Raw genomic sequence first — 27,869 nt, 5'->3', positions numbered from 1 at the left:
CCCAAGTCTGGAAGTCTGCAGAACCGACTATGACAGATTTCGTGTCCATGCAGAAGCCATCCACTGTCAAAGAGTCACTAATAAGCATGGCCAGCTACAGAAGTTATGTTCTCTGCTATGCCGAAGGACTCCAAGAAACCACTTTAAGCATGGGTTGAAAAGGAAAGTATATTTTAGCAATGGAACATCTGCCTTCATATTAAAGTTGTTAAAGACTATTTAATTTTGAAATAACAAGTCAGCTAATTCTTCAGAGCATGTATGTACTCTGGCATTCAGCCTCCCACACCTGACAAGCACAGGTTGAAAGGCATCGCTGTAAACAGCAAACAATTGTGCAGGCTAGAAGTAATCACACAATTTGTCACTTTAAAGCCCACTTGAAAACTAAAAAGTTCCAGTTTTATTATTACAGCATTATAAACAATTTACCATTTCTAACTTACTGCTTTAGTTATCTCTTCTTAAGCTGTTTCCCCTTCTCTGCTCTGTGGTTCTTCTTCCGTGGCATGCAGGATGTGATCTTCTTTCACCCTGTATAATTAACCTTACAGAGAGGGGGAAAAAAAAAAAGAATTATTATCTGCTGGATTCTTCTCGAGCCAGATCTCAAGGTCATAGAAACATTAACATCAGCACCAGAGAAGGTGTCCCTGCTGCCCCTGGTTTAGGGAACAGGGGGTGAGAGTTGTCAATTTCAGCAGCAGATCATTAGATCAGCTCAGCTGTGCTGCAGCACCACAGCAGGAGATGTCAAAGCTGATCTTAAACTCTAGCAAAACAAGTGCCCCCAATCTGATTTTAGCAGCTTCTCACTAGTAGATGCTTTGCTGGTGTTTGCAGTTTCAGTCTGATCGGTCCCAGAGAATCACAGGTTCAGTTTAAATGCCCATCTGCAAGCCATCTCTTAGCTAGTACATCCTTCTCTTTACCCAGCACTATCCATTTTCCCTCATCCTTAGTGTGTTAAAGTTCGGAATGTCTGCTCTTGTTGCTTTCTTAAAGCTTTTGTTAGTCTTCCCCTCTACTTCCATGGGAAATGTTTTGTTATAATTCTCTTCTGGCCATTTGTTTTCATGGCACAAGCTAGATCATTTCAGATGGTTCAGTTCACCTGTTTTGGCTGGCTTGCAAGCTTTGCATTCCCAGATCAAGGATTATCTGGAATTTGAGACTTATCCCACATTACTCCAGTCAACTAACCAGACAGCCATCAGCAAAACACCCAAGAAACAACCAACCAAATGAAAAAAGGCAAATCCCAGAGTCTGTGTAAGGCCCCACGGAGGGATGATCTACCTTGACAAGGACTGACAAAGGGCTACGCTTGAAAACACAGCCACAGCAGCACAAACAACTGCAAACGCCCAGCAAGCAGATGGGAAGCATTAACCTCCCTGAGCCGTGCCATGGGCTGTGAGGCTGGGCGGCAGGTTGATGGCGGGAGCACGCAGGGGCAGCCGGGTGTCTCCGCAAGGCCCTCGGGAGCTCGCAGGCGTGCTGCCTGGGCTCACGGGGGGCGGTGGGAGCTCGGGGGGGTGCGTAGTGGGGGCTCATGTGTGTGGGCAGTGGCAGCTTGTGTGTCTGGGCAGTACAGGCTCCCGTGGGGTACAAAGCGTGGCCCTGGGACTTCTCTGTGCTCCCGTCAGTGAGCAGTTCTTCCTCCTTTACTTTCTCATATCCTCTCAAACGTAAGGCTATACATATTTCTTAATCCTTAGGGTTATAGAAATTATCTCAAAAAATTCTCCTGCCACTATCCTGGGACAGCCAAGAGATTTGCCTGCAGCTACTTTCTGCTGTCATAGCCCGTAAATCCACAAATGCTTTAACCTTCCCTAAGCCAGAAATGACACCCAAAGCCTTCCTCTACGCCATGCCGTCCCATCACTTCTGCAGGGACAAGAGCCTGGAAGGCCATGCTGTGAACTGGAGCGGGGAACTGATAATATTTTTTTTCCTTTCTTTTTCTGGCTTAACTGTGACCCAGATTAGTTGTCCCTGTCATTCCCTGCCAGTTGGTTGAACAATTGCACCAAGGGTTGAGCTGGCACAGAAGGGAGGGTGGGACAGCAGGAGGGAGCCGCTGAGGAGGGCTAGAGCGCTCCCCTGGGCACACAGCTGGCTCCTGCTGGCCTGGGGTGACCTGAAGTGCAGCCTTAGCTCTGTCTCCACTGTGCAGCTCAGTGCTGGGTCTTTCTGGGCATCCTACTGGGACTATGTTCTCCTTGGTGACCATGACCCTTCTTTGGCATGGCCATGTCCTCTTTGGCAGATGCTCCCACCTTGACAGAGAGGGTGTTCTGTGAAATTCCTCCTGCTCCTCACTCCTTCACAGGTGATAGATACCTGTATGTCTCACTGCCTGGCAAGGGAGAACGACCCTATAACCTCCCTCCTACTTGCAGAGCTTTTTGCTCCACAGCTTTTAATGATTTCTTTCTCTCCAAAAACTGCCCACAAATCAATGTGGCATTGATTAGCATAATTAAGTTAACACCCAGAGCAATTATTTCCAACCATCACTTATCCTGGAATTTAGGACTTGTGTTTTAAATATGAATTTATATTGAAAACTTGTCCATCTTCCCCACTTCATCTATTGGCTTAATTAAATTTGTTGCAGGAAACTTCTATCAGATCCTGGCTTGTACAAAAGGTATTGAAAATTCAGCTTCTCTTCCTACAGGAAAAGGACATGGACTTACTTCTTTTTATGTAGATATCTTTTGATCTAACCATGACAACCACACATAAAATCTGACCTTTCAAGGACACAGACATCACAAAGATGAACATGCTTCTGCCTAGGAAGGTGCTAGATTTAGAGAGACAAGAGGATTTAGGATGAGTGTGTTTAGGTGAGCACTTTACTAATCTGGTTCTACATACAAAGTGTGCTTACCTCCGCAGTCACCTTGCAGACTGCTGGAGGGTTGAGGAGGTGAAAAGCAGGCTAGAAAGTTTGTGCTGTTGCTGAGCTGTTCTTTGGGAGTGCAGAGGGAGGTCAGTCTGAATGCTGGAGCAGGATATATTCTAGGATGTGATGGCAATGTGCCACAGGGCACATGGCACAAGGCTTCTCCCTTCCTGTATTAAAGCTAGGGGCTATACACAAGTTCTTAAAAACTACAGGATGATTCAAGGCTGTCACTGTAAGTATCATCATGATGCCATCATCCCTTCTCTTGAATTTCCTCCCCACCTTGCTTTCTTCCTAATGTTATTGTTGATCAATTTTTTCAGATTAGATTGTATAAAATCCGGGGATGTACTTTTCCGTATATTTTTTACTGTGGGGAATGTGAAAACTTTTCTTACAGCTTGGACAATGTCTATTGTGGAGGATCTCTGACTGTGGCTTCAGATGATAGGCAACACTGTCCTGCACTTCAGTTATCTTGGACACCAGATTCATTCAATTTGTGTCTGTTTGGGGAGGCTGGTTGAGCAGAGAGAGTAATTCCAGAGCAGAAGGTGAATGTTTCTAGTTTCACAGCTGTTCAGATATAAAACATTACAGATAGCAATTTACACTTTCCTACAATCCTGACACAGCTGTTTGCCTTGTGGGATGATTCATTTACACTGAACAGAAAATAAAGTGGCAAGAGTGACTCTTCCCTCAGATCATTTATACTCCTCTCTGCAGATTTCAACAGGCCCTTTACCTATTCTGTTCTGAGTGACTGGCTGAAAGCATTTTTCTGCTTCAAAGGACGTAAAGCAATTAATCCACTTCTTTCATAAACCCTCTAAACAGCCACCCTGGTTCCTCTGCCAGAGTCCATGTTACTGCACCCAGGGGTTCATTAGAAAGCAGTTCAGACACTTTCATGATGGTATGCCAAGTCCTTGTTCAAATGCACAGAAGATCCATCCTGCCTCTGGGCTCAGGATACAAATAACCACTCAGCAGGAATTACCTTTGAGAAGACTGCCCCAAAAATGATCCATTAATCCTCATATTGTAAAGATGGGAAGGCTACCTAATTTTTTGGTGACCAGAGAAACGTATCTGAAATGCCATCAATTCCTGCAAGGCTGGGAGGAAGAGGAGGGGTACATTGTCATAATTAAAAACAGAAGAAAAAAAGAAGAGAGGTACAGGTATCTGGGCACTAATTCTGAATTAGGGTTCTGCAGTATTAACACACACTACTAGTAAGACAAAGCAAGTCTACAAGGATACTTCAAACTGAATGCTTCAAAAGCATTCATTATTATTTATGCAGTTGACAATTATTTGATAATTGCAAAATAATTCACTGAAGTATAATCAACACAGGCACTACATTTCCCATAACACTATAAATCCAAATTTCACTGTAAATCCAAATCCAAATTCTGCTGAAGCACAAACCTTGAGATTTAGAGCTGATTCCTGTAGTGTATGTGCTGTAGATCATCATACGGAGATTGACCTTGACCTTGACCAAAAGGCAGACTGGTTCTTTGATGGAGTTTGGCAGCATTTTAACAACAGCCTCCCACAGAATGCAAACCTGGCGAGGCATTTGGGGGTTGCATACTCTATTACATGTAGTATCTGTGTTTGATTTTGGCTGAGGAGCCCAACTGTAGCCACAGAAAGGAAAAAGTTCACTGCATTTCGAACTTCTTAGGAAGCATTTTGGACTGCCTGAGAAAGGAGGCTTCTTTATTCCTTTCACATAAGACGATTTCATAACAAGATCTACACATGCCCAAAGCCTGGAGACCAAAATGCTCTGACCTCACTCCGGGGATATATCTGAATAAGAAGGAATTCGGGGGGAAACAAGGGATGTAACAAAGTAAGCCAGAAGCGACAGCAAACTGCCATAGCAGAGGGACGATAGCTGGCAAAGTCTGTTGGTTCAGGAGGACCTAGGTCTGGAGCAGGGCTCTGAAGCAAAGGTGTTTCCCCTTTCCCAGGGTCCCTGAGCAAGGCTCGCTGTGGCTGGGTGCCCTCTATTGTGCATACAGCACTGCGTGTGTGTGAAATACATTTAGAACTGGATTCTTCTCTTGGATAATCAACTGCATGTTGTTACTTGTTTTGTAAAATTAGCTCTTCTGAGTGAATAAACCATTAATTTCTGACTTTTAGCAAAGCAAGCACAGAAAGTAGAAAGCTCTTATTTTGTCAACAGATGAAGAAAACTGGGTCTGTAGAAATGTTGGAAATTCTGTTTAATCAGAAGCTTAATAATCTCTGTAACTTTAATAGGCTCTAGAAGAGACCATGGTAGCTAAGGTCCTAATTATGATCACCTTTAAAATGTTAAATCTCAGAGATGTCATTATACCTGCTAAGGAATTTAATTATTCTAGAGACTTCAAAGTAAGTAGGTTTACAAAATTGCTCAGCGGTATGTCTTATTTGTGTTTTATTCATAATAGTTCAGAAGTCATCTCAAGGCATCTACCTCTCCAAAATGGGTATGCATGTATTCTGTGTACATCACGCTGTGCTCCTGTGCTTTAGTATGTGGTGAGAATGGCGGCTTGTTTGGCTCATGAGCAGCTGTACTGAGTATGTAGTACACGCACATAGCCTCCATGAATCCGTTGTTTTGAGGTAAATAGAAGTCTGGCAAGCATGCATTATGATTGTTTGATGGGGAGAAATGCTGAATTTTGATTTGCGTTTTATTTGCAATACAATGAAAATTATTTTTGCAGAAATTCATTGATACATTCCATGTGCAAAAATACCTGAGATTTTTGTCAAAGCACGTGCGTGTGTGTATATATTTTTATTGATACTGGGGAAGACAAATGAGAGTTTGCATTCGCTTGACAGGGTAAGGGAAGAGCAGAAAAATGAAGTGGAAATTGTCTTATATTAATGGCCAAAACTGCAATCTGCAATTCCTTTCTGAATTACCATTACAGATAGAGCACCTAGGAGATTATTCATTTTGTGTCTACCTCAACAAGGCCAATGTTTCCTTGAAAAAAAAGAAGCACATATAGTGTGATCATATATAATAAAAGCTAGTGACTATTTGGCTAAAGCTCAAAAATAAAAGAAGGGAAACATTTAGAAAAGCAGATTAGGGGAATAAGAGTCATAGGAAAAAGCAGGAGCTGAGTATATATTACGAACTCCACCAGCAAAAACTTTTGGTGATGTTTTTGTTGTAAATAAGATGCAAAAGGCAGATGCCCCCTTTTCGCCATTCCACCCTGCATAGAGAATACCAGGGGAGAAGTCCCTCTGACAGCTAGATGCACAGCAGCCCTTGCCATCTGGCATGTGAAGTGCATCAGGGCTCAGCAGAGGAAGAAGAAATGAGCACCATGCTGGAGCCAAGCAGAAATCTATGTGGAAGTTGAGGTGACAAGAGAGAAAAGATGGGAAAGCCCACAGTGACCCTTAGGCATAGGTCAGGGACAGGCACCCTATTGAGTGGTATAGCCACCATGTGTGCACATGTGTATAACCACTCACTGGGTGTCTTTTTCTTTTCAATCTTCAGGAAGAGGCAGCCAGAGTTCTCGCCCACCAGCCAGTGTCCGTCGGCACATGTGCAGCTTTGAAAAATCCCACACTGCAGTGAATGTGTAAGAGAAGCTGCATGACAAAGAGTGGTTTTACCCCTTGCTTTCTCTTTCTCATTGGTTTATCATGTCTAATGATGGGACAAATGTGGTGCATGCCAGTAAAGATGGGAAATATGCTTATGTCCTCTGTTTTGCACAATGCCTTAATCTTACTGACCAGATGTGATGACGAGGACACTGAAAAATTTTTTGCAGCTTTTACTTTTTTTTAAGCCTTCAATTTTATTTATAAATGCCTACAACTTTGCAAATACATCCTTTTTTTTTTTTTTTGTACTGATTTTATCTTCTTTTTCCATTTAGCCAACATTTTTTTTCTTTTTTACAGTTTTGCATGGAGATGACATTATCCTGCGTGCTTTAAACAAGAATCTAGTGGCTGTCTCACGGCAAGACACCTTTGCTGTGCACAGCTCTTGCTAACTGTGCTTGTTAGTGAACTGCTGCTGCAGAGCCAGCAGGGGGAACACAGAAAACACTGGTTTGGTAGGACTCGCAGAACAGGGAAATCATGAGCAGGCACATGTAAATAAAATCAGCAGAATCTGGCTTAGGAACAGTCACCCTAAAGTATCTTTAAACAACAGCAGAGAAATTTTTCTGTTATCGTTTTTGAAAGATATTCAGATTCTGTATATTCTGCATTCAGCCAACAATAGCAAAGTCCAGCTCTTCAGAAACAAGTGCAAATACTGCTCCCTCTGAGCAAACACAAACCCAGTGGAGAAAACATGCTAGCTGTTGCAGAAACAGCAAAGCCTCGCCTCATTTCTTCCAGGATAGATTTATGCTCATTTCCATCTGATAAACTGCAGATGTGAAACAGTCCTGCTCCCTGCCCCAGGGAAGGTTGTGCAGTGACTAGGTGGAAAGCTGCCTGTGATCCGCTGACACAGCATTTTGAGCAGCCCCATCTCTTTACTGCCAGAGATGCTGTTCAGCTCTTCTAATCAGCGACAAAGCATTCTAGCTCTGTATATGTCTCTGGCAGTCTATGCTATTTGTAGACAGGTAGAAATGATGTTAATTCAATCGAATCTGCCCCTCTGATTTGCTGATCAGAAGAAATATATACAAGGCATCATATATTTGGAGCAGCAGTGACGGTTTTACAGGGCCTGTGCAGCAACCAGATTTGCCACCCTGAAAGACAAACTTTACAAAGGCAGTGTGAGGAGCAGTACAAACATTTTGTACATTAGCTTCCAGTCCGACAACAATATGCCCTTCTTTTCCAAGCTGGAACAAGTGCTGCAGATTCCCAGGGCACAGATTGCCAGTTGTATGTCTGCAAATACTGATGACGAAATGGGAGTCCAACACAGGCATACCATTAGGAAGCAAAGGCGAATGCAACAACAGATTATACTTTAAAAGCACGTACATAGGCTGTAAACTCCTGAGCACAGGGAAGGCTGAACCTCCTGCTTTTTGCATGACAAAGCTTGGGATTTTTTTTTCATTTTGGAAAAAAAAATCCTTACCCACATGAGCTCCTGAGGAACACCTCTGGTGGGACTCCAAGCAGTCAATGAGACTTCAAACACTTGTGGCAGCTATACAGATAAGAAAGGCTTTAAAAAGCAGTGGAGCTTTTCAGACCTGCTGAGCACGAAGCTTGCCATTTTGGCTTTGCCCGTCCCTGCCCATCAGGCTTCCCTCTCCCTCCAGCCAGGGCTGGTGCTTTCAGAGGCTGGGCAGTGCTGCACTGTGGCCAGGGGAAGGGCATGTCCTCCACTAGCGGCTGACTGCCCGCGCTTCCTGAGGCCACGCAGCCCAGACTGAGCAGTAGGCTTGTGTCCGTGGTGTCCTCAGCTGCCCATGGCCACCCCCTGGCCTCCTGCCTGAGCCTCGGTCACCAGAACTGCAGCAGTGTGTGAGTCCGGATTTTCCTGAGGAAGCCCTGCTTCGCTACCCCAACGTGCCAGCAATCACCACGGGCGCTATGGTTTTCCTTGCCTTCCAGTTACAAGCAATTAGATTTAGGGACTTGAAACTCTCTAGTGTTTTGATGTACACAATACTTAGCATCAGTTACTGTCTTAATGTTGATCTCCATCATCCGTGTGATCCTGGAGACGGTCCAAAATGCAGAATCCTGAAAATATAGAATCATAAAAAAAATTATCATATTAAAAAACTCAGAAACATCAGTTTTGGGTTTCAGGGCTCTTTTCTTCTGAAGCTGCACATTTGTTACCATGGAAACTTTCAGATACACCCAGAAAACCCGCAGTCTTTACTAGCTGCTTTATCTGCTGCAGCATATTAGGGAGAGCTGTCTGATACAAACAAGGGGCCTCATGACTAAGCTTCCTGTGGCAACTGGGTTAAGTTTGCACTCAAAATGGGGGCATCTTAAGGCAAGTCTGACGGCTCTTCAAGCACTGTTTGAAATGTTGGGAGTTTATTTTATTCTCCAGTATACCAGAGAATCTGACAATTTAGAGTGGGAGAAAGACCTCATTGACTGGTACCCCTGCAAGGGCTGTACACTTTTTGGCAGCAAGTATCCAGATCAATGGGCTTTTACCAGTTCATTAGGAATTTATTCCTTCTCTGATACAGCTATTGACTGGGAAATATTCTGGATTTTCAGTATAATTTGTCTCTTTTGTAATTTTATCTAGGGCTCTCAGTTGTGCATCTGTATGCTATGTGAAATACTTTCCAGCTTCAGTGCTAATGCCTTTCAGATGTTTGAAGTCAAACTGAATACATTCAGATATTTTAGTTTTCTCTCACAGTTACCTCTCTATCCCCAATGGGGGCTTTTTGTTGCTGTTCTGTATACAGCTTCCAGCTTGTCAATATGCTTCTGGTAAAAAACATGGTGCCCCAAATAATTTCCTATTAGAACCATAGAGGATTACAGAAAGCAAGGAAAAACTGCCAACCATCTTAATTACTATTAAATTGCATTCATGGGAAAGACCTCCCAATCTCCGTACCATGGTGTGGTGCTTTTGAGTGAGGAACACAAAATTCATGGACTATTTTTGCAGGTTTATTATATTCAGAGTTCATTAATTAGTGTTTTTCATTCAACGGCAGCTCTAGCAGCTCTAGATCTTTCCCCATAGTATTTCTTTTGATGCAATGTTTTTTGAAGGCTTTTGATCTTCACAGCCTTCCAGTCCTAAGACTATTCTGTCTTAGTTGCACCCACCTACACTTTTCCTAAATTAATTTCATTCTATCATTTTCTTCCCATGTTCCTAAGCTTTCCAGGTCCCTTTGCTCAAAACATTGTAATTTTCAGTTTTCAGGTTCTTTTAGCTGTGCTCCCTTTTGAGCCTGCCTGAATAAATGCTTCAGTTCAGATATGGTCATTGGCTGCACTGTCATATACATTTATTTGAATGTGCAGCACGAGACACATCTACAGATAACACAAATGTGCTTCTCCATTGATACTGAGGATCTATGATGACTCACATCCTGCTTTTTTTCATGCACAAACTTTAAAATCCTGAAAAATAATTATAAAGTGATTCAGTAGGATGTATTAATTCTGAATATTTGATGGGGTTTACTTATTAATAACAAAAAAAACCCCAACCAACAGATTCAAAAACTATTCATTAGTAAGACCACTTTTTAATTTCATTTTGATTTTCAGGTTTCTGATCTTCATTTCTTGAACACTGGAAGAATTCACTTGCTATTTGGGACAAACTGTTTTTTATCCTGAACTTTGTATTATTTATTACAATAAGTTGTTTTCTCCAAGCAACACGTTTGTAGCTATGTGACATTTTTTCAAAATAATTGGTGAACACAGTGGTGAACCAAAGTTTTTTCACTACTTATATATCTCAGACGAGACAAAAAATTTATGTGTAGTAATTACAATTAGTAGTCAGCCCTTTATACACATTATCAGTGTAATATTCTCACACCTTTGTTGAGCTGGGTAAGTAAGATCTGTGATACGTGCTAAAGCTGTAGGACTTCAGCTATGTTGAAACATTGCAGTGAGCATCTCTCTCACGCTGCCCTCCACCACAACCCCCCAATTTACAGTTGTACAAAAGTACCTGTGCACGTATATGTAATTGTTAAGTCCCAAAATGAATAAATCTCTTTATTTAGGGGTATTTGACTATATCCGAGTTGTTGGATTTGGGAGTACTTCCTTGCCCCTGGGACCAGGTATGAGCCTGGCGGCAACCCAGTTCCATGGTAGTAAAAGCGTAAAGTGTGTGACCCCACTCCTGCCTCCTGCTTTCCCTGTCTGGTGACCAGGCCATAAAGCCAGGGGCAGGGAGGGCACTGGCACCCTCTGATACTGCCCCAAGGGTCTGACCCCAACCTCAGGACCCTGTGAATAGAAACCGGGATCATGTCACAGGGTACTCAGGCTAGACGTAGCTACTGCATCCACATTACAGACTGTATAATAATATTCCAATTTAAAAAAAAGAAAAAAAATCAGCAAAAAATCATTTTTAAATAGAAAGCCCGTGTGTAGCTCAGATAAAAGTAATACTTAACCTCTGCAGCACAGTAACTAATGAAGGAAATGAACGGGCTAGATTTACTTGACATAAGCCAGTGGCAAGACAGGAGATTGGAAAGGTGGCTTTGGGCTTGTGCTCATCAGTTCTGCGTGATATGTTTTCCTGTATCTTGTCTAGCAGTTTCCATCATACATTTAAAACAGCTTTCTAATTTATGTGGAACATTGTGTCCCATGGCCAAGGCAACTTGTTCCTAAAAAAAAACCCAACAAAAAACCCTGAGGGGAGCAACAAGGAAAAGTTAGTAATTTAAATTTCCAGAAACACAAGAGGTTAAATTTTGCTTTAATTACACAGCACCACAGAAAGCAAGGGAGTCACACTGTGAGAGCTTTTGTAGGGTCCTCTGATCACTGAGATAGATTACAGCGTAAATGGACAAAGGCTAAAATTGGTTTGTGATTCCTTTTTTCTTTTAGGTGATAATATCAGGCAAAAACCTGAGCATACACCCCATAGGGACTGTGGTAGACGATGGCTCCTTCACCCTTCGGTGAGCCACAGATAAATTCAACCTAGTAAAAAAGATGAGTCTCTAGAAGCAATGCTCCAAAAATTAGTTTTGTAGGAACATGCTAACCAGCATGGCTTGTTCTTGTAATGAGTGGCAGGGCTGACTGCTGCAGCTCCAAGAGGAGGGTCCTGTTTAGCACAGGGAGATATCACTACCCTGGATTAAAAGCAGTTCACTCCCTTAATCAAATTTCACGCCCCAGTGGCCTTATCTAAATGGAGAAAATAGTGTAAGAGACCTTGGGGATACCAGCAAAGAACCTGCAATGTGCTGCAGTGCAGGTACTACCCTTAAATGTTAAGCTTTTTAGCTTGAGACCTGGGAACAGTGAGGCTGCAGCAGGACAGAGTGACAAGCTTGGGATTGTTACTGCTTCTTGCATGACTGCAGGGTCAGAGAAAGCTTGTGGATGGCTAACTGCCTTTCTGTGCACAGGGCAGAAGTTCCCCTGCTGGCTTCCCTAGGAGGGCATCCATCAGCAACTGCTGTTTGGGCTGAGAGATGTTTTGTCCAATACACAGCTTTTGGATGGGGTCTTGCCTTTGTTCTGCTTCCCTGCTGTCTCCAAATGCTGGCCATCCCTGTGTAAGCGCACAGGGACAGCCCTGCGGGTGCTGTGTTCTGGAGCACAGCTGTCAGGCGGCCAGTATCTGCCCCACTCTGTGAAAGTGGGAGCATCACTTGTTGACTGGGCAGTACCTGACACTGACCTTGTCTGGTTGCTGGTAAGGTAGTTCAGGGTTTGGTTTGGACCTAATTTTTGCTGACTTAATTTGATAGGCCCTTCTCAGGTTGCATTTAACGTTCATTCCTAAGATCTTCTCTTCGTACAAGGGGGCCGCTAGGTTATCCCAATGCATTCTGCTGGCTGTGGCTTTTCAGTTAATGTAGTGACTACAAGGAGGTAGTTTTGGCCAAAGCATCAGTCTGACAATGAAACAAAAAGAATATATATGTCACTTCACCTATAACCTCTTCCACTGGTTCATTGCCATTGCTGCTTAAAAAAACCCTACCCTTATATCATAAAACTGTGCTCTGAATCTTTTCTAACACCACCAGACCTGGCCCAACTGACTGTATCCCTCATCTCAGCAAGCTTAAGATGCTCCCTTAGCTCATGGCCACTTGAAGAAGATAACAGACCACAACTCTGGCTTCCTAACTGGATGAAACAGGGGATGAACTCTAACAAATCAAGGAATGTCCCTTCCTTTTTAACTGGAAGAGCTCTTTTTCAAGCTCTTTGACTGACTGCATCTCCAGCTGTTTCATTCTAGCAGTGACAAGCACTACAACAGATGAGAAGCCATTTCCCAATACGTCCTTGGTTCCTAAAGTTAACCTCATCAGAGCATACATCACCCTGCTTAACCATTTCATGTGGTATCAGTTAGGGATTGTTACACATGAAATGTTCCAGGCAAAAAGGACAAAGGTTCAAGCACACAGGACTGAAAGTTCATCGAATTTTCTGTGCTCTGGGTCTCAGGCTATAGCTTCACTGGTGAGAGGATCAAAGAGTTGCACAGACTAAGTTACTTTAGACCACTGGGACAATCTTCTTCTACCTCAGGAGCATTCAGCCTCTAAGATGTAAAGAAACCTTTGCTACCCAATATCTGAAGTAAGGCATCTTTAGGACCCTGCAGCTGGGGAGGAACCGCCTGTTATGGGGTGCTGAGACTCGACATTGCTCCAAGAAAGCCAACGAGGGCAGATCCTCCAAGCACTGGCAGGAGCAGCACTCTGTTCTTGGCCTATGACTGGACTTGAGTCTAAGGCACCCCTAGCCACAAGCAGGAGCAGGATTTTGGACAGCTGGAGATACTTAACAACGAACAGTGAGCTATCTAACACGCTGTAGGCATGTTCTACAACTGGGCAGTGGTATTTTGGATCACAGTCTCCGATTTGAGTGCATTAGTTTTTTTAAAGACTTTCTATGAGTAACTGTTAAAGACTGAAGTTGTTTTCCAGCTTGTTTAGTGTCCATAATCATCACCTGAAAGTATTTGAAAATGACTGCCCCAGAGTCATGCAGAGAGTATATTGTGAAGATCGATGCATATATTAAAAATAGCACTTTGAATTACCAAAAATAACAACAGATCTGTTCATGGAACTAATAAAAATTCAGACAAAAAATATGTCTATTCCCCCAAAATACAAAACCCCTAGACAAAACCATGTTGAAAATTGAGAAACAACAGCTAAATTCAATGTATGTCCTTGCCTATAATGTAAAAGCAAGCCCGTCTTATGTGTTGATAGGATATCCAAGAACTTGTCTGAACATTTAGGCTAGATGCAAGGATTTGAAGAAATAGTACTTGGCATGTTGTATTATATGAAGAAACAGTACTTGGCTGGGTATACACAACTACAAACCTTAAGATCCCTTGGCACTCCAAGGAATTCACTTCTAGGCAGTAAGTGTGAAGTCTACATCCTATGGGAAATTGTATAAGGGAGAAAGAAAGTTAGTAAGGCAAATAAATTAATGATGGACATGAAATGGGTAACCATCCTATTGATAAAAGCAAGAAAACAGCAATTAGTCCCACCTCATCACTGGGCAATTGAACATCACTTTTTCAACACCCCAAACTGTAACCTGGCTCGGTGCCCTTTCCTACCTTGGCGTGGAAAAATCATCGCTTCTCCCATTATACCAGGCAGATTATTTTGATCTTCACCTTCTCCCACGGATGCTTCCTTCAAAAAAGAAGATGACAATCAGTGAATGGTGACCATGCATCCCAATGCAGTCAGGATTGCCATCACCGCTTTGCACAAGTGAGTCAGCTCCTATCTCACCAAGACCCAGTTCAGGTCTGAACTCCTCCAGCCCCACCTTCACTTTTTTGTCTAAGAGTTGATTAATGTTATCCAAGATGGCTGGTCTTTGTTCCAGCATAACAAGCGTTTTTCTTACCTGTTAATTGTTAATTCTGCCTGAGTATGTCAATCTCAGTGTGACTCCCTACCAGTCATCCAGCAAGACAGACCCCAGGTATTTCTATGACAGTCTTGTGACTGTCTCAAACGTGACTCATTAACAGGCTAACGATGCGTGGACACAGCAAGGAGATCCAGTTGAGGAAAAGAGATGGAATAAGAGACTGAGGAGAACAGTAACAGAAAAGAGAGAATTTCTGGTGGAAATCACCAGATTTGCCACATGGAGAGCCACTGCCGCTCTAAAGCTGTTTGTCACAAGGCCATCGGAGTCACGAGCAGTAAGGTCTGGCAAACCGAGGCAAGGTGCTTCACCAGCACCGGCTTTCCCTGTAGAGCAAGTTGGTAACAGACAAATCCTGATTAAGTGGTTAGTTCACACTTGGATATTGCAGTCCACGTTTGGGTAGTGCAGCCTCAGTGCAGTGTGATGCAAGTATGGCCGCTGACCTGGGCTCAGTTCAGTACATTATGGAGAGTGCTACAGAAGAAAGAAGTCAGAAGAGCAGAATTTGAGAGTGAGGGGGAGGAAAATGAGCTGAATAGGAGGAAGACCTGAAGACAGAGGAAGGGAGTTCCTTAAAATAGCAGTGCTTGCCTTTGATGTAAAATACAAAATCTTGGGAACAAAATGAGATAGAGACTAAACAGATGGTGTGAGGAGGGATTCAAAAGTGAGATGACGCACCAGAGCTAGATATGAAGGAAGAAGTAAATGATGCAGAAGTGGACTTAGCATAACAGACAGCAGATAATCATCATGGGGGTGTTTTTCAGAAAAGCCCTTTGCAGGATTTGTAAGCTATAGCATCAGCAAAATACAATATGAGATCGCTTGACTTTTTTCCTTTCTACAAGAAGAGACTTGTTTTGAAGTTAAAGCAGACAGAAAGTGTTTCCGTGTGAAGAGTTTGTAGATCTTGGTATGTTAAAACATTACTTTAAAAATCTTTCACACCCAACAGTTACATTCATTTGCTTATCTCTATAGCACTTCAAAAAAATGTCATATCACAGCTCATTTTGATCAGAACAGGAATGCTTCTAATCCTTCATTCTTATCTTTCCATTGATCACTGTAACACAGAGGTTTCATTCTTCAGGTGGAAACTTGGCTTTTTTTCCCTCTAGGTTAAAGCTCTAAGTCCAAACAGCTCCAGGTCCTACCAACTACGTGCTGTGGGGAATTATGAATTTTTTTTATATTGGCCTGTCCTTGCAAGCCAGTTCCCACAGTGTTGGTGAGTCACAGGTCCAGCGTTTGGAGTCTGGAGTTGGAGATGAATTTCCCAGCTTGGATCCATCTCAAATTCTTTTTTTCTCCAGGAATATTTACTGCTCAGCAGAAACATGCCATGTTGTCATGTACATTTCTTCTCTGTTTTGCCAGATATACATTATCTGTGTTGTACCCATTTCTTCCAGCTATGACAGTCGATATTTTTTTACAAAATTCAACTGGTAATTATTTACTCCCTGAAGAAAAAGAGAAGCACAGGAATCTGAGCAAGGGAAGGCAAAATACTTAGAACAATATTGCAGGCTGTGTGTAAGGGAAGCCATCTCCCCTGGTGTGTGCAGTAGGAGGAGGCAATGCTGCTGTGCCAACCTCCCACCTGCACTGCAATCACTTTGTTTACCTCTGCCCCCTGAGGGATGAAAACCTGAGATAAGGCTGCTTCGCATAAATCATCTCCGAATTTTTCCCCATCTCTGGTTTCCACCCAGGTGATGTATATTATAATTTGTAAATGATATCTACTGCCTGACCTGCAAGTAAACATTGCTTGGTCCTTTTGAGCACCATTCAGGTTCCTGGCCCACCAGCTGCTAATGAGTTATCACTCTGCTTTGAGTGCTGCTCCCAGCAAAAGCACGGGGAAATGCAAAAAACCTACAGTTCCTCAGGGACAGGCCTGACTCTCATGTCCTCGCTCAGCCAAACAGCCCAGCGTTTTGATAGGATCCAGCCTGTGTGTGAAGTCAAAGGGTTCAACTCACCACGATCGTGTCGCTGCTTGTTCCTCCACCCACACAAACCAACTGTTTTCAATCCCAGCATTTTACCCTGGTTTGTAAATAATAGTCACTCAGGAAGATGTGCATTTGCCTCCTACCTGATGGAGGCCCAGGGAGTCCTTCATTGCTGTAATAGCTAATCTGTTCCTTAGTACAAAATGGGGCCAGGGAATAAAAAGGGAAGGAGGGGTTAGTAACAATTCCTCTCTCTACCCAGAGTGCCAAAAGCTAAGGCTGTGGGTTGTTCTTCCAACAGTTTGGAAATGTTTCCTATAAGCTGCAAATCAGACTTAACTAAAGTTCTTCCTGTGACTTTTTTCCCCTTTTTTTTCTTCCCCCCTGCAAGGTGGGGTGAGCAAACCTGGGTACAAAATGACGTAGCTAAAGTCCTCAAAACATCCAGCCCTCCCAGAGCCCTTCCCACGGGCCAGGCTTTCCAGGCTGGCTGTAGGGTGGGTAACCAGCAGGGAGTAATTGCCTTTGGATGAAAATTAGCATAGTTGCTGCTGCTAAAGCACAATGTTGTTTCCTTCTGTAGTATTTCTGGGACGACGTGAAGAACTGGAGGGGGGGGGGGGGGTGCTTTTTAATGAAGCAAAGCAATCAGTATTTCTGTAGGTTTGTTTGTTATACTGCCTGTATCTGTGTAATGTAAATGCAAATAAACTCATCTTTATTTTATTCATAGTTCTAATGGAAAGTCTGTGTCATGGTCTGAACCAGGTGGAAGACAAGGTCCCAAGGGGGAACACATGTGGCACAGACTCTCAGTGCATGTGAAGAGCCAGGAGACAGGGTGCAATCAGACAGCGGTGATCAAACCCCTCACTAAAAGCTACCACGGCCAAAGCAAGAGCCTGACTTTTACCGACATCAGCAGTAAGACTCTGTGCAATGTGGTGGAGGAGGAAGATCGAGAGCCTATTCACCTCAACCAGCCCAGCAGCCCCTCCATGGTGGTGCACAGGCGGGTCGCAACGACTCCCCCGCTGCAGACCACAGTGGAAGAGACCCCCCTCTTCTTGCCAGAGCAGCCCCCCAAGACCCTGCCCCTGCAGCCACGGTCTCTCATGGACCAGCTGCAAGGAGTGGTCAACAACCTTGCCACTGGCATCCCTGACTTCAATGCCATCCTCCCAGCACCCAGCTCGGGGAATGGTGTGCAGCCCCCCTACCAATCCCCCCCACCACAGCAGCCGCCCCTGCCACCTTTCCAGGCAGCTGCCTTCAGTGAGGACCCCCTGTCTCCCCCAGCTGACGAAGTGGAGAGCGAGAAGCTGAAGCTCATTCAGGGATACGTCTATGAAAAGAACCCAGAAGAGGAGGAGGATGAGGAGCCATCGACCAGCAAACTGACTCTGGAAGACTCTCCGGCACTGACACCCCCATCCCCTTTCCGGGATTCAGTGGCTTCAGGCAGCTCTGTGCCCAGCTCACCCGTCTCAGAGTCAGTGCTCTGCACGCCCCCAGATGTGACCTATGCCTCTGTCATCCTGAGGGATTACAAACAAAGCTCATCCACTCTGTAGATGCTGCAAGAGACAAAGCAAGAAGGACTTTGGCAGCTGCCTGCTGGGAGGTCTTGGGGAGACAAGTCTCCCAGGGCTGGGGAGAGAGCGAGCAGAGAACAAAGTCACATGTGACAGGGAAAAAGCTTCATCCTGCACTTAAAAAAGTAAAAGGAAACAAAAAGAAAAAAAATCCATTCTGAGGGCTCAGAATTCTCTAGCTGTTGAAAACAAAAGTATTGTACTTTGATAAAAAGATAGGAAACCATAACAAAGCACAAACCCAAGAGACAACTTCTATAGCAAAAAAACACAACAGGAAAAAAAAAATTACACTTAGTCACACCCTCTCTTGGCAATGCTTGAAAAGGACTCTGGGAAGTATCACCTGGAGAAGTCATTAGTACATCTCATGACTGCTGTCTGCTACAGAACCAACACACCCAGGAGCTAGAAGGGTGAAGTGTGGTGAGGAGGAATGAAGCTATTTGTATATGAGACATATATGCATAAATATTTTTTTCCTGGTTTCTATAGGTGGTAGAACTGCATAATGTGTCTGGGGGAAAGGAGCTGAGATAATGTGAAAGCACATGGCTCTGACTGACTTTTGTCTGAACAATTTGTTCTTCATACTCTAGGCTGCTCTTTGGGGGATCTGGGCTGTTTTAACGCTGATGGTGAACAGAGCCAGAAATATTATCAAGTTAGGACTTGAGGTTTCTGAAGAAAGCCCTTGCTGTAGTACTTGTAATACTATAAGGACTTAGATAAACTGCCCTTTTGTATAAGATTGCAAACTATGTGACTGAACTGTTACACAACATTTCCTGTAGCAGAACAATATTTATTGACTAACTTTTCATAATACAACATACTTGCCATGTGACTACATCATTCCTTTGTGTTACTTTGGAATCAAATACATTGGAAAATAGCTGTATACTTAGAGCAACAACTATTACTCGGAAAGAAAGGCAATTCCGTACTGGGGGTTATAGTCAGTCTCGAAGCAAGAGAGTGAGTGTACGTTTGTGTTTCTGTATGCGTGTGTATGGTATGTGTGAAGCGTAATGTCCTATAGCTACCACTGGAAGATTGTCTTCTATACTATGAATATTTTTATGTTTAAATCATGTTTTATATCACATTGTTACAAATACTCAATAGATCTTTGGAGGTTTGTATGCTGTGCTAACATATTTTTTTTTCATATACAAGCTGAGATTGTTACCCTTATAATAGGGTGCCTTGTTTTGCAGATATTTTATGAAGTAGACATATGGTATTAATAACAAGTGTATTGAGATTTGTTATTTTACATGTTTGAAGCAAGTGTGTTAATGAAAAAAAACAAAAAGAAAAAAGTCTGTTTTAGAAATCTTGCACATGCCAGTATAAAGGTGAGACAGGAAAAGTAATTCAACTATTTTGTTGCTTCAGATAATTTAAAATAAAATCATGTCCAGACAAGAAATTTCATCAGTGCTTAATGTGTGCATAAATTCCCAGGTTTTGTTATAGATGGTTCTTTTAATCTCTTTGTGATGTTTAGTTGCATGCTCTTTCCATATGCTTTTACTTCTATTTAATATACAATATTATATCTTAAACGCCACTTCTAGGCAGCTGTAGTTCTGTCATTCATTCCTCTTCCTCTGTCCTTCACGTGTTACTTAGAAATACATCTAATCCAAAGCTCCCTAATGGCTGGCATGTTCAAAGTCCAGGTCTAATTGCTGTGGCTTGAACTTAATTGTATTTATTATTACCCTATTTATAAACGTGTGTATTATACATATACGGGACAGGATTTTAGCTGCTATGAACTTTGATTGTGTTGTTGAATTTAGCTGAGGATCTGTCCCACAGTTCTATACTTTATTTCCAAAGATATTTTTAAGGAATCTCTTCATATCAATGTGGTTGCAAAACCTGATTTTAATCATGCTTCTTGTGAATATTCTATCACAGTTTTTCTGAATTCAGCATATTTCTATTCTTTTTCTTTCTTCTCACTTGAATTTTAAGAAGTCCTGCTGCCAGTCATCAAGTCTCTGAAGATCCAAATCTCATCATTTTGGTCTGACTTGTAGTAGTGGTATTGGAAAGTTTGGGTGGTGCTCAAAACCAGATAGAGCCTTTTTTCCTCATCCTCTTTTCACGATGTTTGCTCCTTTCAGTATGACTAGTGGCCAATTGTTATCTTTGCAATGTGGAAAGCATGAAATGACTTTGCCCAAAGACACAGTTATGTCTTTGTCAATAGATTGATGTCTCTATAATGAACTAAAGACACCTGGGGGTCTGTTGGTTGATTTTTGCCTGCTTGGGGCCTTTAGGGGTAATTTTTTGTTGTTTCTGGTTTTTTAATGCTGATTACTCATTAAAGCAATGAGAAAAATGCCATATTTTCTTTGCTGATCACTACGCTGGCAATGAATTCTATCTTCATATAATCTTAGTGTAAGATTTGTTGTGCTATTTCCAAAAACACTTCAGTAGCACAGAGGTAGTACTAGGAAGGTGATCTTTGAAGAAATGCGATAGATAAGAAAGAGAAACGTAACAGATCTATATTGATGGGGGGACAGCAATGTGGCAAGGTACTATATTGTTTTCATATGTGTCTGTTTTGAACATATTAAGCACTGATTTTATTACTGCAATGTAATTATGAGTAGGAGTTTTCTTGAAATTCAGTATATTAGCTTTTAGTTTGTAAATGTTAAAACTGGAAACATACACATAAGTAAATATATCTAAAGAGCAAGAACTCACCTTGTGTATGTAGTTGTATGAGCTATGAAGCTTCCTGTAAAAGTTCTTTCTTTTGGACTGTCAAATGCTTGATGAAAACTGCCTTTTTGTCAAAATGATCTTGAAAATGCTGTAAAATAAATTTTCTATTTATTATTTAAAAACAGAATGCCAAGATTGTTAATTTTTGCCTCCTAAGCAGAAAATAGTCATGCCTAGTAATTAATTGTTCCAGGGCCTTTCAGCATTGCGTGTGAGAAATGATAGGATGCCTAAATGGAGGTAGGTATTGATTAGATTGTGGCATGTAGGTGAGATGGTGGAGAACTGGGGGATTTTTGTTTGGAAAGCAAATCCCAGGTTTTTGGCTTCCTAATAAAATCAGGAGCACTGGAAGTATGCACTCAGGCTGACATTGTAAAAGAGAATTCAATGGCAAATGACAGGAAATTTTGCTTCCCAAGGACATGGGGAAACACCAACCCTTTGCTGGAAATACTCCATGTGTTTGACTGAGATGTCACCTTCTCCCATCAGGGAAACCCAAAAAATTCAAATATGCTTTCTTGACAGGTATAAGCAGTAGACAATGATCCATCCCAAGCACCTTGTGCTCCTTCTTTGACTGCCTCTGAACAGAGCAAAGTACTTGAATCCTGCTCTATAACTCACAAACACTTTGACTTTTTGGTGACTCCTGAACTGCTGCATGCCTCACCTTGGGGTTCCGTAAGATGGGAGTATAAATGCTTCTACTGAAGCGCTGCTGAGATTTTCAGACCCAAGTGGCACTAGATGTAGAAACTCTAGCCTTTTTTCTTTTTAAACTTGTGAATAGGCTTGTTTCTAGTAGCTCCTTGGTTTGGATATAGCCTTGCAAGAGCCCTTCTCTGAGGGGGTCAGTCCACCTACAACTACTGCACTGCTGGAGTACACAGAATGACACCGCACTCAGTGGTAAGTGCCAAAAAAAAGTTTGGTATCTTTGCTTGTAGAGGTTTTCCTCCCCCCCCCCCCCCTTTTTTTTCCCCCCTCTTTTTTAATTGAAGTCTAGTCTATCTATGTCTCCATAAAGGTTCTGCTGTTCAAGTGAACTCAATTACAAAAGCATCCTCAGGACAACACAGCAATTACTCCCCTCCAGAGGACCCTGGGCAGTGTTGCACAAGCTGCTGAAAAAGCCCATCTGAAGTAGCTTTACACTGGGTAAATGGGTGACAGATCCAGGACCACAGAGCAACAAAGCAGCTTCACATACTTGAGCACTGGTCTCCAACCTCCTGCCGAGGACAGGGTTGGCAACTCCACCAGCCCAGTCCATGTCTATCTGCCCAAGCTCTGCTCAGTAAGCCAGGTCTCTAGACCCAGGCTAGTGTGTCGCATCCACTTTGCATGGAGTAAGTGGCTATCAGAAGCACAAGGCAATGGAAATTGGGCCCCTGGAGCTGTATTCATCACTCTTTAGGGAAAAACAGAGAAGCAGATTGCTAATAGCTGTTCTACACAAGGTCTGAGTGGCTGTTAAAAATATTTCTTACAAGGGAGTGGGAAAAGCGTGGTTTTGCAGATTGTATTGTTGTGGTAGGGGTTTTTTTCCCAAATAAATGACTCACTAGATACTTGGCAAGTACCTGTCTGCAAATCACTGGGAAGAAGCAGCAGACACTGTAGCGAATATCAAGGCCTATTTTTATCTACGTAAGATTCCCAACAAGAATATTAGCAAGAAGGGAGATAAGGAAATGTAACACAGCCAAGTGTGTGGCCCTACCGCAGGCCCTATATCTGGACTTGGACCCACATTTTGACAAATCCTGCAGGCTCCAAGAGATGGCAGATGAGAGCAGAATGACTGGTTTCCATTTCCAGTGCTATGGGTAAATCCTATCCAACTCAAAAAACAAGCAAGGTGTTCTTTGCCTTGCTAATTCAACTTCCAGTTCTTAGTAAATCACCGAAAAGGGGACTGCTTTCCACCTGGGAGAGCAGGTCATGTTTGGTACCAAGAAAGAGCATCTGGTATCTACTCGATTTCAAAGGTGGGTGTAAGCAATACATCTCCACAGAAGTAAAATATCATTGTGAGTTGTGGGTTCCCATAACCAAAAGGCCTCTAGGTAGGTGGAGAAGCAGCTGGCACAGATACCAGTGCAGACAGATAAGAGTTTAGGAGTGGTATGTATCTATGACATTCAATCCACCCACTGATTTATTGCACACCATGCAATATGTAGGTGGCATGAGATCCATCCCCCAACCCCCCACCCACCACAGTGTGGTGTATGGGACTCCTACATCCCTGTGCTGCTCTAAGTCTGCAGCAGGAGCAGGATCTGCGAGACCTCCTTGCTGGGGAGGCGGTGTGCCTGGGGGACTGGCTCAGGGTAAAAAAGTCTCTGCTCAGCTCCCTCTGACTCCATTTGCCTTACACAGAGTGTCTTTGCAATGCACAAAGAGTTTATTTTCCTTGCAAGCACCACCTAGAGATGTGGGATTTCAGTGCTGTGGAGGGACTCAAAAGAAGTCAATAATTTAACAAAAGCCATTTCCCCAGCTCCCCTCCAACAGACTGCATGAAGGTTGAGGTGAGACCAGTCTCCCCCACCTGTCAATCCTACAGCCTTAATCCCAGGGTGTGATGAACCATCGCTTTCCTGAATGGCCAGCAGCATGTGCTGCCAAACATCTGTGGTGTTCGTACAGCCCCTGAGCACCGGCAGAAGAGTAACACCTGCTGCTTCCTGGGCTGCTGACACTGGGAGGTCTGTGCAGTACAGAGGGCTCACTGTAGCCTTTGCTGTCCTTAATGATACAGGGAAAGAGAAAGAGAGAGAGAACAATGTGCTTTTACCTCTGTTACAAGAAAGGCAGGTAGGACAGCGCTGTGGAGCAGTGTACCCCTAAAGACTTCAGCTAGAGCCTCTGATCTCACAAAGTCCTGTCAGCCTCTGTGATTTGCATTTTGACAGACCTGAAGTGTTGGCCCTTCGTTCTTTAGCTGCTCTTGTAAGCTAACACTGAAATAGACAAACCACAAAGTTATCAAAGCAAAATATTAAATACCGCCATTGAGAGTGATGGCTTTTGATGAAGCTGAATCTCAGCAATGTTTTCAGAAACTTACAGTATAGGAGTTTTCTATGTGCCTTTTAGACTTTGAAATGCACTGACAAATAGATGTCTTTTTATTTGGGGAAGGAGGTAAGAACAAATTTGTTTTCCTGCGATGTATGATACACATGTTGCTTGAACACTGAAGCAAAACAGTTCAACTGTATTTTAATCTGGCAGCTACCTTGGCAATTGTTTTGGGGCAGGGTTTGGCTTGGGGGGGGGGGGGTTCTGCTTAAAAATAGTGCCTGGAATACCTAGCAACTATTAACTGTGCAAGGATTTTCTTGTGCATCTGTGCAATGCTAATTTAGAAACTGAAGCCTTCAAGTGCTGAGATTCCAAATGTGTATGAATCAGCATTAAGGCCTGAATTATGTCATTTTCCTCACAAAGCTGGTCCAGTACTATTAACTTTTGAGTTTCCTAAAGATTAATTTCCCACCTAAAGCTCTGTATTGCAGTTGTGAGGATCTTTGGCTTATTTCTGGTTTTGCGGCTGCTGCTCATTATTCTTATCATTTGGTGCTGTACCTTTGCACCAGCTCTGCAGGGTGGAAGTCCCTGTCAGGCTGCAATTCCCCAGCAGAGCTGAGAGATTTTCCTTCTGAGCAATATTTCCCTTTTTGAGAAGTGGCTATTCTGCATGTCCTGCCCTCCACCTTGCCATTTGTGCTTGGGTAATATGTTTGGTTTTGGTGGGTTTTTTTAAGTGAACAACCACACAGAATAAGAAAGCATTGCCTTCCTGTTGTCCCTAACAGCAGGATCTGCACAGACTCATGGACCCAGTGCTCATATAGGACAGTCTGGCAGGAGTCACACTGTTGGGGGAAAAACTCAGTGCATTACAGCCTGGCACTGAGCTCTGTCCCCATTTCAGCTATTGATTCATTTAGCAACTTCGGGACATTCATCTACCATGGGGTATTTCAAAGTGGGATAAGGGAGCTGAGTGCCAGCTTACAATTGACACAAGTGAAAACTGAGCATAGAAATCCTTCAGATACAGTCTGAGTTTTCAAAGGCCTTTCCTCCATTGCAGGTCTGGACACAAGAGAGGGCTGTGTAAAGGCATGAGAAATCCCATAGTCCTTTTATTCTCTTTCCCAGCTCCATCTCAATGCCAATTCACTCTTGCTTATTCTTTTCCAGACTCAGAAACATCAGCTGGGGTTCACTTAGGTGCTGCAGCCATATAATTCAGGAATAAAGCCACAATCCATAGCACAGTTAACACCCAGGAGGGCAGAAATACCATCAGGTCTAACAAGAACTAATTTTCCCAGCAAGATCCAGGCTTTGAGTACCAGCTCCAGCATAACACTAAGCAGTCAGCTTCAATACCACCTGCAAAACACTCAGAGCCTTTTTCCTTCTTAATTTTTGGGAGAGGTATCATCTACAAGGGCTGCTGTGCACAGACCTTTCCTCACTTCTTGCTGCCACCACTTACAAAACTTCTGAAGCCTTTTTCTTCTTATTGCTGATTTTCAAGATAGGCATCATCTTCAATGTGAGGCCCACCCTGCCCATGACAGACTGCACAGCGCCCAGTGCCAAAGCAAGATCAGGACCCAGGGAATAAATAAGCTTCCTTGCACAGCAAGCTGCTTTGAGACATTCGTGTAGTGTTTTCCTTCTGCATTCAGAGCTCTTCCAGCTCTGCTGGCTGCTGGGAGCCTCAGCACCTCTATTTGCAGCAGCATGAATAGCATGCAGCTGGCAGAAAACACTGCAGCCAGCCATATTTACCTTTTGACCTCAATTTCCCAGCTCAGTTGCTAAGACTTTCCCTTACCTTCGCTCCTCATCTTGCTGTCACAGACAGCTTTCCACCTGTGACACAAAGAAGCCAGTTTGAATGAAGAAACAGGGATGAAAGACACTCTTCTGGGCAAAGGCTTCTCGGTGCCAAAGGCAGGTAGCCCAGGCACATCCCTCAGGAGGGTCCCCATGCACAGTGGAGACAAGACCCCGTGCTGGCACACAGCCTGGGGATCAGACAGGGCAGATGGGATCCTCTCAGGCCCTTTGAGACCACAGGTGCTGCTCACCAACACAACCAAGACATGTGGGACCAGTTTGGGACAAAGAGCTTTGAAAAATACAAAGCCAGGCAGTTACCCCTTGCCATCCCCCTCTGAGGACTCTGGTCAGTGTGTCTATGTCAGCATAGGACTGGCTGGTGTTGGGGACAGCCTGCAGCTCACCCAGCCTCAGCTTCTCTTTGTCTCCAGGCCCTCCCGAGCTCCAGCCCTGGCTCTTCCCAGTGGTTTCTTTCCTTCCTTGGGGAAAGGTGCCTGCAGGGGTTGGCAGGACTCTGGTGGTTTTGTTTTCTTGCTCCAGGGGTCTCCGCTGGTGCATTTTCATTTGGCCTCTAAGCAAAATGCAAACTGACATCAGAACTGATGCTTGCTCCTGAAGGCACAGGAGCCAGTGTGTCATCTTCTGTCACTGTTCCGGCTGGGAAGAGAGCGCAACAGTGCTAATACCTAATGATGTGGGTATTGTTCATATAGCACAGTTATAGAAACAGAGAGGCTGCATGAATGGCATCCATGAGTTGTTTCACTCCGACATCTATGAAATCCTGGATAAATCATGAAAACCCAGAGTTCTGACTGGGCTGGAGAGAAGTAGTGCACTGTGTCCATTAGACCTTCATGTCTTGTTCCCGATGGGCCAAGCCCAGACATCCCCGGCAGCTGAGGATTTTCTTTGAGTTCGTACCTTCTGTGACAGTGCATCACACTGGAAAAGACAACAGAAGCAAAACAGAAGCTCATCAAGAAGACCTGATACTTAAAAGCGTACTTAAGAGACATATGGGCTACTGAATTTAATAGCCAAAAAGTTACAAGTTATTTCAAGATTCTCCTCCTAATGCTTTAGGCTCAGTCCAGCTCAAGGCTAAGAGTGATGCTTACCAGGGTATCAAAAACAAGAGGCCTTGTCATGTTTGTGTAATAGCACTATGCCAAGCATGTCTCCATCTTCTGCTCTTTTAAGGAAATCTGAAGTCTTTTAAAAATTTTAAGTGGTGCCCAAACACCCAAATTTCACATGGATGATTGTGGAGGAATGAAAGCAGTGGGCTGATTGGCATTGACGGTATGTAGCTGTGGCAATTTTGTCTCCCCTTGAGGCAGCCTCAAAAAGTACCTTTCCAATGCTTTGCCATGTCTGAATGCTGAAAGCCTTTTTCACTGTAACTGGCAAATCATACTTTTTAGACCACACTAGCAGAATTCTTATTGCCATTTTGTCATATTTTACACCTGTTTCTTAAACTATATCCATAAGCATTGCAGATATAGAATTCATCTCCCTGTCCACATTTAATTGTTCTAGTAAATCTAAGACTAATCTCCATGTTGTTAGCAACGTTGCTGCAATTTCATCAGCCCTTGAGGCAGCCTCAAGGAAGTTTTCCAGCATTTTGCCATGTCTGAACACTGCCGACATTTTTCAGCATAACTAGCACATTATTTACTTTGCACCATCCTGGCAAAGTTCTTATTGCCTTCTTGTTATTCTTTACACTTTTTTCAAATGTATCTCTAAGCATTGTTAACATAGAATTTTCTTCTTCTGCACCCATATCAATTAGTCCCCATCTATGTTGGGTACCAAAAGTTGCAATTTGAGTTAAGATGGACAACAAATATTGCAATACACCTATATTGATTAGTTGCAACAGCTCACCTCTCACAGCATCTGTTATGGGTCACAGGTTCTCCCACTCATCTCAGCTACTTTGGGCACTAGTTGTTGTAGTTGGAGTTCAACTCAGTCAGCCTCACACAGGGCACCAATCGTTGCAGCACAAACAAACCAGCAGGCTGCAACAAGGCTCTTACCATAGGTCAGATTCTACTGTCTGTGCTGTATCTCCATCCTCCAGAGATCAGATCACAC

At 43.3% G+C, this 27,869-nt stretch overlaps 1 protein-coding gene and 1 long non-coding RNA gene across 3 annotated transcripts in view; one reads left to right on the top strand and one right to left on the bottom strand.

The window, feature by feature from the left end:
* The window catches only part of GRM1 (glutamate metabotropic receptor 1), a 197,827-nt gene extending 176,828 nt beyond the window's left edge, over positions 1-20,999 (top strand). The window contains exons 8-9 of one of the 2 annotated variants that reach the window (XM_027796947.2): positions 6,468-6,552; positions 17,258-17,366. In XM_027796947.2, the coding sequence (XP_027652748.1) occupies positions 6,468-6,528 (61 nt within the window). In that variant the 3' untranslated portion in view covers positions 6,529-6,552; positions 17,258-17,366. Of the gene's footprint in view, positions 1-6,467; positions 6,553-17,257 lie in introns of both variants that reach the window. The other variant, XM_005230207.3, reaches the window with a different exon arrangement.
* LOC129784931 (uncharacterized) lies at positions 454-27,817 on the bottom strand. Its single transcript, XR_008748222.1, has 5 exons — positions 27,657-27,817; positions 20,859-20,967; positions 14,229-14,307; positions 8,037-8,650; positions 454-547 (listed from the first exon to the last, which is right to left on the bottom strand). It is a non-coding gene; the product is annotated as an uncharacterized LOC129784931 (long non-coding RNA).
* Between the last annotated feature and the right edge of the window lie 52 nt (positions 27,818-27,869).

This window comes from Falco peregrinus, chromosome 7 (genome assembly GCF_023634155.1).
Source record: "Falco peregrinus isolate bFalPer1 chromosome 7, bFalPer1.pri, whole genome shotgun sequence".
Taxonomy (NCBI): domain Eukaryota; kingdom Metazoa; phylum Chordata; class Aves; order Falconiformes; family Falconidae; genus Falco; species Falco peregrinus.
The sequence above is the reverse complement of the archived record's forward strand: the minus strand, read 5'-3'. Positions and strand labels throughout refer to the sequence as shown.